The sequence below is a fragment of the Abramis brama genome (genome assembly GCF_963993115.1).
Source record: "Abramis brama genome assembly, chromosome: 1".
NCBI lineage: Eukaryota > Metazoa > Chordata > Actinopteri > Cypriniformes > Leuciscidae > Abramis > Abramis brama.
The window spans coordinates 73,114,272-73,127,307 of record NC_139963.1 but is presented as its reverse complement, the minus strand read 5'-3'; the positions used below and the strand labels follow the sequence as shown (position 1 = coordinate 73,127,307).

At 40.7% G+C, this 13,036-nt stretch overlaps 2 protein-coding genes across 2 annotated transcripts; one reads left to right on the top strand and one right to left on the bottom strand.

The window, feature by feature from the left end:
• On the top strand, nt 1-2,032 carry LOC311066646 (extracellular superoxide dismutase [Cu-Zn]-like). Its single transcript, XM_084087929.1, has 2 exons — nt 1-302; nt 1,254-2,032. Exon 2 carries the CDS (start codon nt 1,269-1,271, stop codon nt 1,920-1,922), a length of 654 nt encoding a protein of 217 aa, XP_083944055.1. The 5' UTR covers nt 1-302; nt 1,254-1,268; the 3' UTR covers nt 1,923-2,032.
• Nucleotides 2,033-7,042: 5,010 nt separating this feature from the next.
• Nucleotides 7,043-12,304, bottom strand: LOC311095074 (uncharacterized protein). Its single transcript, XM_084133410.1, has 10 exons — nt 12,178-12,304; nt 11,550-11,846; nt 11,116-11,472; nt 10,953-10,994; nt 10,641-10,751; nt 10,483-10,557; nt 8,247-8,275; nt 8,081-8,155; nt 7,871-7,939; nt 7,043-7,755 (listed from the first exon to the last, which is right to left on the bottom strand). Exons 1-10 carry the CDS (start codon nt 12,236-12,238, stop codon nt 7,642-7,644), a joined length of 1,230 nt encoding a protein of 409 aa, XP_083989536.1. The 5' UTR covers nt 12,239-12,304; the 3' UTR covers nt 7,043-7,641.
• Nucleotides 12,305-13,036: the final 732 nt, after the last annotated feature.

The window sequence follows — 13,036 nt, the reverse complement described above, 5'->3', positions numbered from 1 at the left end:
ACTTCTTTTAATAAACACAAAACACTGGAGAACACATTGTGCAATGCAAGACAAAGAACTGAATAAACTGAGTGCTATATATAAACAGGCAAACAAAGGGAGCTAAATGAAACACAGGTGAACTTAATTAGTGACTAACAGACTATCATGGTTAACTTGTAGCTCAACATGAGTTCCTATAAGAGCAGCCAAAAGGAACATTCTCTCAACCCCAGGTCAGGACTGCACACGGATTAAGCGTTGTAGTATTTTTGTGACTGCAATATTCAGGCTCCACACGGATTGAGGACAACTTTTCAGCTGTACGGTAGTGCACCTTTGCTGTTTTAGGCTCGTTTTTTTTTTTCTCCATTCCATTTTCTCCATCAACTGACTTGATTTAGTACAACTAAAAAAAGTTTAGTTTAAGCAAAAGTATAGATATTGTCTTTTATTTTACCTGTCCTTGTGAAAAATATCAGAATCAAAAAATCTTAACTTTATATTTAATATTGAATAACATGTAGGCTACAACAGATCAAATTAAGTGTACTTTAAAGCACAACAAAAAGATTTTTAAAACATAATGTACTTTAAAGTAAAACTCTTAGTTTGGCATTACTTTTTTTTTAAAGTGTACATGTACTTAATGTCACTCCTGCCAGCAGAAGCCCTATCATGGCCACCAGAGGGCACTTCTCCCTAGACCTTTTCCATTTCCATAAACCTTTGCCTGGACTCATTTTAGTGTGATTACATCCACCTGTATGTCATTGGTTTGTATCATAGGCACTTTGGCTGGCAGGTGTGACGCTTATGAAAGTGTACGTGTGTACACTTAAGTGGCTTTTTATAATTCATCAGTGTTATTATCTGCAAGTGGACCTACAGGTTTTTATTATTATTATTATTATTATTATTATTGTGCTTTCAAGATACTACAGGTACACATCCAATACCAATAAGCGCATTTTTTATTTTATTATTTTCACAAGGGTACATAGCAATTAAAAAATTATAGTTTTCTAGACAGCAACATGGTGTCGGCCCACATCTGGTACACATGGATTACACACGGCCCAGATGTGGGCCGGATCTGGTTGCTGTCTGGGTTCTTGTATGGTTTTCCGTTGCAAACTAATCTGGTTGTGCTATTTTACCTAATGCAACTTCCATTCTCAAAGTTCCCTGCAACAAAGCTTTGACCTTTTATCAAAAATATTACATTCTTAAACCAAATGGCATGATTTCACTGAATCCACTCTTCATTGTAGGCTTTAAAGATCAACATGGAGAAAATCATCCTAATATTCCCTCTGATATTGCTGGTGCTGCATATACAAGGAGGAGAGTTCCACAACGAGGAGTGTTTGCCTGCCGAAGCTCCACAGCCGGAAGTCGTGGAGTTTGACAACACAATCTATGCCACTTGTGAAGTAACTCCCAGCTCCAATTTGCCACGTAACCAGCCAAAGATCTTTGGGCAAATCCTCTTCAAGCAGGTCTTCCCCAATGGAGATTTAGAAGTGAAAATCAACCTCCGTGGTTTGCCTGCCATCGATCGTCAAGAGCGTGCCATGCACATCCATCAGTATGGAGACCTCAGTCAAGGCAGCAGCACTGTTGGTCCTCATTATAATCCAAACGGCGTTGACCACCCTCATCATCCTGGAGACCTGGGCAACTTTGCTTCCGAGAAAGGGGTTATAAGGCAGTTCCTGACGCTTCCAGACGGCAAGCTCTTTGGGCCTTATTCCATTCTGGGACGTGCGGTGGCGGTTCATGAGAAGGAGGATGATCTGGGAACGGGTTCAGATGAGGAGAGTAAACTCAGTGGGAATGCTGGACCGATAATTGCTCTCGGTGTGATTGGTATTACTACTCCAAGTCTGTGGCAGAAGACTGAAGTGCCCCCCAAGAAAATATGTGGAGGAAGGCACTGAGAGTCAAAGATGAGGGAGTCGGATATGGTGGAAGGGCAGATTCAAATAGGATAATCATGATTTTCCTTGTGTATTCTTTGTATGTGTCCTACATTAAAGCATATTTCATAACCTGAACATTCCCATGTTTTTTTTTCTTGGTCTTTTCAGAGACTTTTTGGCCATAGCTTCCCAATAGTAAATGCACTCTTAAAAATAAATGTAGGGTGAATGCAGGCAAAGTGGGCCGTTTAGTTTGATTTACTGTGCTCAATGGGTTAACACTTTAAGAGCATGACAATGGTCTTTAATTAAAGATCCACTATTTCTTTAAATGATACAATGGTATTGGTTGATGCAATATGACACTGGAGGATGTGGCTACATCTCAAGGGAGGACACCCTTATTGTTGAAGGTAGACCTAACCTCTGACATACGATTTTACTTTCTAAATTATAAGGTTTCTTGCTAAATGTCAATAAATGGGTATATTATTCTGACAGTTTGTTACTACAGTTAACAGGGAATCAAAATGTAAGGTGTTTAAAGCTACAATATGTAAGTTTTTTTTTAAATAACCAAAAATCACTTGCAAAGTGTGATATATTTCCTGCAGTTGTGTACTTCCAGTATCCCAAAAGTACCCAAAGATTTTTAATTTCAGAGAAATTCCAATTTTAAATTAAAGCTGCAAGCAGCATTTATCGGGGTTCAAGCATTTAAGGCCTTTAAGCACAAATGCATAAAAAGACATTAAGTTTTATTTGGCAACCATTTAACCACTGACATCATACATGGAAAAGACCATTTCCAGCCAATTTAACATAGGAAATATATGGTTTTCAAAGCTTTTTAACAGTTATAGCGCCACCTATGGTCTGATCTCCATAAAATTGTACATGCTTGTTTACAATGTTATTTCACATATGCTCACCAATTTTTGTGAAGTTCTGAGTTTTCATTTAGGATTTAAAGGCTTTTTAGTTCATTTTCTAAATGACCCTGTTATAGCCATCCAAATGCAACGCCCGTAAGGAGACGGAATGTTGTAGGACCCTGAAATTCTAGGTTTGAGTGGTTTTGGAGGGGTCTGGTCCTGGTTTTGGGTGGTTTGGGTTAGGTTTTATTGGTTTTGGAGGGGTCTGGTCCTGGTTTTGGGTGGTTTGGGTTAGGTTTTATTGGTTTTGGAGGGGTCTGGTCCTGGTTTTGAGTGGTTTGGGTTAGGTTTTAGTGGTTTCGGAGGGGTCTGGTCCTGGTTTTGAGTGGTTTTGGGTGGTTTGGGTTAGGTTTTAGTGGTTTTGGAGGGGTCTGGTCCTGGCTTTGAGTGGTTTGGGTGGTTTGAAGATATTGATATCTGGCCGAATTAGAATTATAGAATATAGAGTTAGAGTGTCAATATCTCATGACCAACACATAACAGAGACATCAGAGTAGACTCCTTGGAAGCCTCCTTGGTTCTCACCTTTCCAGCGAGTCTACTCTGATGTCTCTGTTATATGTGGGTCATGAGATATTGACACTCTAATTCTTAACCGGAAGTGGCCGTATCTCCTAAATAGAAGTTCTCATTGAATCATGGGAGGTGTTATAAGTTCTGAGAAGCTTTGGCATGGCATGATAAATATCTAAACGCTGTTGCGATCAACGAGTGACAACGTAGAAGCAGCAAAGTCAAAATGAATTAAATGTTTTAGTTGTGGTAGGATCGGAAGTAAAATCCCATTGATTTCTATTGGAGGACTCATTGCTCGTTGATATTACTGCGCTACCGGAAACGGAAAAGACGCTTCAGACTCAAATATCGAGCGGAAGCTTATACGTGGTTGTGAGGTATCTGAAAAAATAGTTCCACTATAGCAAATAACACGGATTGAAATCATACATTTCGCTGATATATTTGTTTTTAATCATCAACGAACACCACTAACCACTCGGTGGGTTGCACAGTTTTGAAAACAAGCGTTAAGGGTTGTTTTAAGGACATGTTTGTGCATGCCCGTAGCCAGCCGCTCTTAAGCGGTCAAAGGCGATTCTGAACGAGTCAAAGAGTCGAGACAGGACCCATCGTGTCACACACACACACACACACACACACACACACACACACACACACACACACACACACACACACTCTACTAAGGCCCACCAGGTGTGGGATTTGACATGCCAATCACTTTTGGTCAAAAGCTGAATGACAAATTCACAAGACAATGATACAATTTTTTTTTTCTGAAAAGTAGGGCTGCACGATTTGGGGAAAATGTCATATTGCGATTATTGAGGTCAATATTGCGATTGCGATATGCAATTGCGATATAATAAACAAATGGTTTCATGAGTCAACTTGCTTGGTTCTCAAGTAAAATGCACACACAGATTAGTGATAATGCTGAAATGTGTATTTCTCAACTCAAACTAGCAACAACAACTAAATGCACTGTTTTCAAATTAAAATAATATTTTTTTACTAAATTAAATATTGACATCTCTGCAAACTTGTTATTTGTCTCAATAATACAATAGTAAAAAATATATGTCATATTTACCATTGTCCTTACTGTCTAACAGGTAGGCCTAGGACATATACCGATATTGAATAAAGTTATCAAACAGTCTGCACTGCATAAATTATAAATGAAATATAGACTAATCCTTATTAAAGCTAAAAACGTTCTTTAGTCAAGAGCAGTGAGTAATTTTCTCTGTTCTTTTTGTTCTTTGTTAACTTTACTGACAGAAAGCTTTATTGGCTGCTGTCTCTTTAAGAGCAGCCGCTGCGACAGAGACGCTGATCTCACACGCGACTCGTTCTCTCACACCTCGTCACGTTCATCACAAGACTGCTCTTATGTTTGAAGATACTCTACAAAAAACGGACATTTTGGCATAATTGTGTGTGTTATTGTAAGTTCAAGCACGAAAGAGAACTGTATTCTGACGTGCTGTCTTTCTCTCTCTCTGTGTGTGTGTGTGTGTGTCACAGTCACACTTTTGTCTTGTCACACATGAATTGTTTAAAAGCATTTGCATGAATAAGAGCAGAATCATATAATGTAATATAAACTTTTTCTTTTTTTTAAATTATTATTATGATTGGTTAATTATCAAGATCGAGGCCAAGCCTTGTGTATACTATTTTTATGTAGCGCACAAAAAAAAAACTCGGAGGGCCCCTCTCTGCTCAAGGGCCCCTGGGCACGTGCCCAGATTGCCCATATGGTAGATCCGGCCCTGGCAATCGGCCTTCAAATACGGCCTTCGCAGGATGCAGACTTCACATTGGGACACAGACCATGTATGGTTGAACTGTGTTGGCATGCGGTTGTGAGATTCTTTATTTGTAGAAAATGGAGTGATTGACAGAGTGAACCAAGCATATAACAAGAAGGAAAGTGTAAAGTTAAGGAACATGAAGCTGGAGTTTGTGAGGGTGAAACACAGATGGAGGAGAAGCAGGTGTGTGTGTGTGTGTGTGTGTGTGTGTGTGTGTGTGTGTGTGTGTGTGTGTGTGTGTGTGTGTGTGTTTGTGTGTGTGCGTGTGTGTGTGTGTGTGATGGATTGTTTCAGGAAATGTTCAAGAACTGCAGAAGATTGAAGGAAACAGTGGAAATGTATCGTGGATCATGAGAAGGAATGACAGCAGAGACTCTCTTGATGATTGTAAGTTGTTTTGTTGTTGTAAAACTTGTTTGTTTGTTTGTTTGCAGTTACCGATTGGAAAGTGTTGTTAACTGAATCATTCAGGCAAACGACCTAGAAATCTGAATTAAACTGAATCACACAGCAAAAATCTCTAAACGGTCATTCAAATTTGACATATGGTCAGTTTTCTTGTCCTTAATGAACAGTAGGGGGCACAAACGCACACTTTTGACTTTCTCAGTTTGTATAAACCTAACCTTACTTAAAGGGATACTTCACCTCTGGGAAGATGAATGTGTATTTAAAATAGGTCATTTATGTAGAAGAAATGTGAAGAAATTTTTTAATTTGGAGCTTTCTAGACTGAGAAAAGCCAGAAAATTTATTTTTGGCTTATGTGGATGAAAGACAACAACTCCCAGAATGCACTTGCTTCACTGCCCTAGGAGGCCACGCCTACCGGTAAGACAGCGCAGTTGAAAACAAGGTTAGGCTACCCTATGAGGCTACCAGTGAGTCTCCGTGACGAGTCTGCCTGGGATTTCGGGATCGCCCAAAATGTCCGGGATTTGGCTTTTGCGTTCTACAGTCGCCATTCATTCATCATGTTTACTGTGGCGAGCAGGACGAGGCTGACGGCCGCGGGAGAACGGCGCGAGGCCGGTGGCGTCATTACTGAGACGCGCCGGTCTCGCAACGGAGGTGCAGGAATTTTCTTAGCAATGTTTAAAACGCACATCAACCGATCACTTGATTAGCGTTCATGTAAACACTACATTCAGACTCACCGGTCGGAATGAATTCAGTTAGATTGAAACAAGAGGTGTGCATGTAAACAATGAATGGCAACCGCAGAACGCAAAAGCTGAATCCCGGACATTTTGAACGATCTCGCCCGCCGGACAAGTCCGGGAAAAGGAGGATATAACCCCTACTTACTCAGCTTTCTTCTACTATTCAGCATTCTCCACAGAACAAGAGCCTGCTAGCTTAGCTTCCAAAGAAAGACGGCTGACTGTGTGTATATTCTGTGAGTGAGATCCCTCCCTCTATGGGCGGGCTGAAAATATGCGGAACAGCTCCTTCTACTGGCTGTAGTCTTTAGCCTCTGGCCAGAAAATCCTCCGATGACGCAAAATGACGATTTTTGCGTCATCGGAGGATTTTTTCCAGACAAAAAATACATAAATCTCTCCTCTCAGAGGGATATGAGGGTGGAAAGCATGGTAATTCGAAAATACTACAGGTTTTCTACTAATACAAAGCTTAATGCTAAATCCTGAAGTAACCCTTTAAGGTTCAGTGTATTTAAACCTAGAAACACCCCTGAATGGAAGTGTAATGTGACAACATGCCCCATTGGTGGGGGTTCATTGCAATATGGACATATGACAGATTAAATCAAAACAATACACAAGACAAACTAAAATACTACTATTAACTTTTTCATATAAAATAATGGCATTTTTTTATAATTAAAAATAAAAAAATTTGAGTTTGTCAACAAAGACACTACAAAACACAGCTATACAGCGTAGTTCAAAATATAACAATAATTAATAATTTCTGAACATTGATTCTCAATCTTTATTGACCTTTTTCTCATGTGCTCAGGCCTATTATGTTTTCTCATGCAAAATATATGAAAATATAATATGAAATATAAATATGATAATTCATATTTAATTCAGATGTAATTCTCAGACGGACGTCTCTCTGTAGAAGAAACAGCTGATATACAAGCTGAAGCAAGAGGATAATTTCAGCATGAGCTTCTGCATGAAGATGAAGATTTTCAGACAGAAATCCAGCGGATAAACAGACTATCGACTCATGGAAGAGGCTTGAGAGACGCTAGATTGAGTCTGGCCTGTGTGAAAACACATGAGGGCTTCAGTCTCTAACTTTACTGTAGCTGTGATCATATAGATGAGATTCTGTGCTCTGACCAGATGATGATTCACAATAAACCTCTTTCATATTCACAGGACATTCAACAAATATCTGCTTGTTCACACACACACATATAATTCCTCCAAACCCCAGAGAGATGAAATCTTCCCGTCTGCTCCTGATATGAGGAGCTCATGATCTGGATCATTCATGTTGATTTGTGAAGGTCTTGTTCTTGTTCACAGAGGCGTAAAGTTCTTCCTGCGGTTGATCTCCTCTTCCTCTGACGGCAGCATAAGTCACTGTACCATCATGATCCTGAAAGAACAGATAATGTCCATCAATGTTTGAACCCCAGCGATTATTATTATTAATATCAGAGCATGAGCTTCATTTATCTGAGAGTCAAACTCATGTTCTGGTATCTACTCACATTGAGTGATTTTACAGGCTTTGTATTGAAAGAAGTGACCTCAGAATAAGTCACATCATCTGTCTGCTCCTAAACATCAATGCAAACGTGCAGAGAGTCGAGTTTAACACACACATCAGACATATCTCTCACTATGATATGTAGAATAACACAAAAGCCTTTAGTAAATCATATTATTGAACGTAATGTTTGGTGATTTAGTGGACTCACATTGGCTCTTGCCGCGGGAGGAATGGACATGTTAATCGTCTCATACGTCCCTGTATGTTCATCCTCATCTTTGACCTTCAGAACAAACAGTTAAACTGCATGAGTGACACTTTATTGAGCTTTAAAGACATTAATCAAATCTAAATCACTGCATTACTGAACTCACCGCAGAGTCGCCAGTCCCTCTTTTATTATCTGAAAACAAGTGCCTCATGAAATATGAGTATTTATGATCAAACACACATGTGCAAAACACAGAATCTTAGCAATAAAATTTTGTTCAATCATTAAAGTGAGAGATAAAAACGTCTCGGTTATGTAACCTCAGCTCCCTGAGATAACGGGAACGAGTATTGCATCTCTGCTAGATGCTAAGGGGGAATCTCCTTTTCTCAGTGCAGCGATCTGAGCGCATCTATTGGCTGGTCAGTGGGAACTGCATGAACCTATGGCGAAGCAGCGTGTCTGTGCGAGCCAATCGGGGCAGGGGCGGGGCAAAGGAATCATATTTAATTAGACAAACGCCAGTCGTGTAGTGACATAGCACGGCTGTCTACGCAATACTCTTTCCCGTTATCTCAGGGAACTGAGGTTACGTAAGTAACCGAGTCGTTCCCTTTCAGAATGTTTACTCGTATTGCGTCTTTGCTAGACTCTATGGGGAACCAATTCAATCACACCGTGCTATATGAGCAGAACGACATGTTCTGTGGCCCTAGCCTGGGATGCTTGGGTAAGGGTCCCCGGGCGGTAGGGCTAGGGAAGGGCAAGTTACGCTGGGCCATTCGTGGACCTGCGCATCCGTGTCCTTTGTTAAGAATATTGGGCAGTGAGAGTTCATAGGCAAAGAGTTCGACCTCTGCCCTGCCAAAGATACTCCAGATTAATGCTATGGGGATGGAGGGACCATTCCCCTGGGAACACGTTGTCCAGGGACAGCATGTCTTCTCCCTGGTTCAGTCTCTCAGAGAGCGCAGGTTGGAGAAGGTGTCGGGCTAGTCTGTACTGAGGCCACGACCTGAGTTCACCTTGGTGGTTTATTTAGGACACTACCGCCATGTTGTCCGACCGGACTAAGACATGGTGTTGTATTTGGTCTGGTAGGAATGTTTTGAGGGGGGTTAGGGCTAGGGAAGGACAAGTTATGCCTCTGAGGTGAACTCCAGCTAGACAGGGAGGATCTGTGCCTGCGGCGAAGTGATCTTCAATTTGTAAAACCTGGTGAAGGTGAAGGCGACGACCAGCCGGCTGCAACGGCAGATGTGGCCAATAGACACACCACTGGACCACGGCCATGAAGACGCCTCTGGTGGAGTGTGCTCTGACTCCTATGGGGCATTGAAGGCCCACCGAAGCATAAGCCAATGTGATAGTGTCCACTACCCAGGGGATACTCTCTGATTCATGACCGGAAACCCACCGAAGCGTACAAAGAGCTGCTCTGACTCGCTGAAATGGACAGAGCGCTGTATATATACTCCTAAAGCCCGAACAAGGCAGAGTAAGAGAATCGGGAAAAGCGGACGGCGTAATAACTTTGGGCACATAGCCATGCCTTGGCTTGAGGTCGACCTTGGAGTCGATAGGCCCAAACTAGAGGCAGGAAGCGCTGAAGGAGAGCACTTTGTACAGTGTATATCTGTCCAACAATTTATTGATCATTTGGTTATTCAGTTTTAAATTCCAGTTATTGTGCGTTTGATGCCAATTCATAGTCCTTGTGATGTGTGTGATCTAACAGTCACACGGTAGCGAGTCATTTAAAAACAGCAAACTCCAGACAATTAAATTCATTTTATGCAAATCCATAGCCCCTTTTCTACAGATCAAGCATTATAACGTTTTACCGGGCATCCTGCCGTAACCGGGCGAGGCGCCCGCGCTGTTTGAATGGAGAATGATTGACAGCTGCAGGGGAGGGAAGACAAGTTTTCCAAACTTTAACTAAATTATGTAAATATACTTCTCCCAAACATTAAGCTATGGAATGGCTTCAGATGACTTTGAATATATTGCAGGAAAACTTAATTAGTGCTTGTCTGTTTCTTTCGGTCCATGACTCCCCCTTGTGCCGTAGGCCTATAAAAGCGCGCAATAATCACGGTTGCCTGAAACAATCGCGGTTAGATCAAATAATCGTGATCAGACGGTTATTTAATTATCGCGACATGCCTACTGATCCCTATGCCGGATATGAGCTGCTTTAATAGGCAGATGCCCCGCCCCCTTCTGCAGGCTCTGAGCCGCGATTGGCTGCCGCAGACACGCCTCTTCGCCATAGATTCATGCAGTTCCCACTGACAAACCTCAGATCGCTGCACTGTTATCGGTGTGCAGTGGCACTACGGTTTTGAGTTAAAGGCTTCAAAATTCTGAGAAAAGGCGTTTCCCTCATAACTCACCAGCTCTTTTTCTGCAGATCAGCCAGAGAAGAGCAAGAAGGAGAACAGCGACTGCAGCGCCAGACATCACTGTGACTGAAGAAGAGATCGAGCAGAGTCAGAGACGGACAGGGCAGATTGGGACAATTATAGACAGACAAAACACTGTGATTATGTACCTTTTGTGTTTGTATTTGAATGATAAAAGTCTGTGTCTGGTGTTGTTGTATTAGCTTGAGCTGAAAAGACTGTAGATGGTTCGCACTCTGAAAAACTAGACTTAGCTTGAGCTGAAAAGGATGATTGGGGACAATTATAGACAAAGACAAAAGCCATCGGATGACGACCGGAATGTGATTTCAATCAAATCTTACATATTTCAGTATATATATTGAGGTAAAATATCTATATGGTAACATTCATATTTTCTATAGAATTATGTTAGACGAAGCTGTGAATAACATCATCAGTGGCGTAAAAGCATCATGTACCTCGTGTAGAAGGACTCACTGCTGTCGATGAATCAGCTGGAGCTGTAAAGGACGGATGTTTGTTCAGATGATTCATACTGTACAAAAGCATCATTATATTTTAACTAGTTAAAACACAGGATGACTTTTAACACTGATTCATGAGACTCATTCGTTTTCTCACCTGAATACTTGACAGTGAATCTGACTGAGGTCTCGAGTTGATCACTGAGAGTAAGCTGACATCTCCACTCTCTGTTGTCATCTTCATTCAGGAGTGTTGTAGTCAGAGTGATGATACAGAGATATTGATCTGATGATGATAATATCTGATATCTGGAGTCTGTCTTCAGATCAACACCAGTCTGATTCACCCACAACAGCTCAACTCCCCCATAACTGACCAAATAATCACATCCCAGATATGAATACAACTGACAGGAGAGAGTCACAGTGCGGCCTGGACTGATCTCAGTCTGTGATGATGAAGATGATGATGATGATGATGAAGATGATGAAGATGATGATGGAGACACTGAAACTGAATACAAGACACAAATCACAGACTCTTCAATCATCATCTGAGTTTTTAAATTGACCAGATAATCATAAACTTACCATGAAGAACATGCAGATAAACATAAGCACCAGGCCCATTCACATATTGTCGGCAGTAGTAATATCCATAATCTTCTCCTGTGACGTTCTTGATGTTCAGAGAGCAGTCAGACTCCAGACTCAGTCTCTCATGTCTCTCTGAGTCTTTATTCTTTATCCCTCCAGTAATCAGGTCAACTGCTGAATGTATGTTATAGTAGGTCCATGTAGTTGATTTGCAGTCAGAAAGAGTTTTATTACAGGACAGAGAGACATTTTCACCAGAACTGATGAACACATGATCATCTCCACTGGTTCCTGAAACACAATTAAAAAACAGAAGATTCAAATACAGTCTTTTTTCTCATTTAAAGCAAACAACACACTCTCCAGAATAAACTATTAGTCTTTATCAGAGAGCTGTTCAAATCACTGACACACTCTTAATATGAAGATAATTCTTCATCATCATATGTTTGAGTGACACTATGTCCAGTATCAGGAATAATACAGTATGATCTGTGTGTATCAATACACAACTCTGAGATCACAACGTGAATGTGTGCAAGAATAAACTGAGCATGTTCAAATGAACTCTTTCCAGACTAATTCCACTAAATGTCTTTAGAGAAAATACAGATTTCTTTACCTGTGAGAAGTGAAGAGAGAATGATCAGTCCCAGCAGACACAGATCACACTTATCAGCCATTTTCTGTTTCTGTCAGTCTTGCTCTTCATTATATATAGTTACAGCTCTTCCTCTGCATTATATATAGTTACAGCTCCTCCTTTAAACATCATCATCTCCTCCTGTGGTTATTAACTTCCTCTCATCTGACAGCCTGAGATGAAACTCTGAGAAGTGTTGCTGAGTGGATTTCAGTGCAAATGTATTTTTCATTATTGCTCATGTAGCAAGTGGCTCGATTCTTAGCGACTACACCAGCTCGAAATAACGAGGAAACACTATCTTTAACTAAATAAAGACACACGAGTAAGTTCCACTTAGAGAGGGCAAGAGGCGTGAGTTCCCGTTCAAAAAAATGTTTTTTATTAAAGCTAAAATAGTTGGACAACAATCATTTAAAACTGGAAGTGACCAATCAAATCAGTTATTGGTTGAATGAAACAGAAAAAAAAGAAACACACACAACTAGAAACAGAGATAGATGAGTGGCGGGAATCTGAACAAAGACGTGACAAATGACAAGAACCTGAAAGTCCATGAAAACAACACTAAACAGCACATAATGTGACACACACTGGCTCAAACACACTTACGCTCAACGCTTCAGACTGAACTCAATGAACAGGCTCTACTTTTGCATTACTGTTAGTTTCACTTCCTCATTTTAGAGTTTCCTGCATGCAGTTCAATTCTATAAATAAAATCATTAAATTATTAGTAATAAAATTGGTTTACTACTGAAACGTTCTCCACCATCCATGACAATGACAATGTCTTCTGGAAGAGTTTCTACACATGGATTATAGCGTTCTGCTTTAC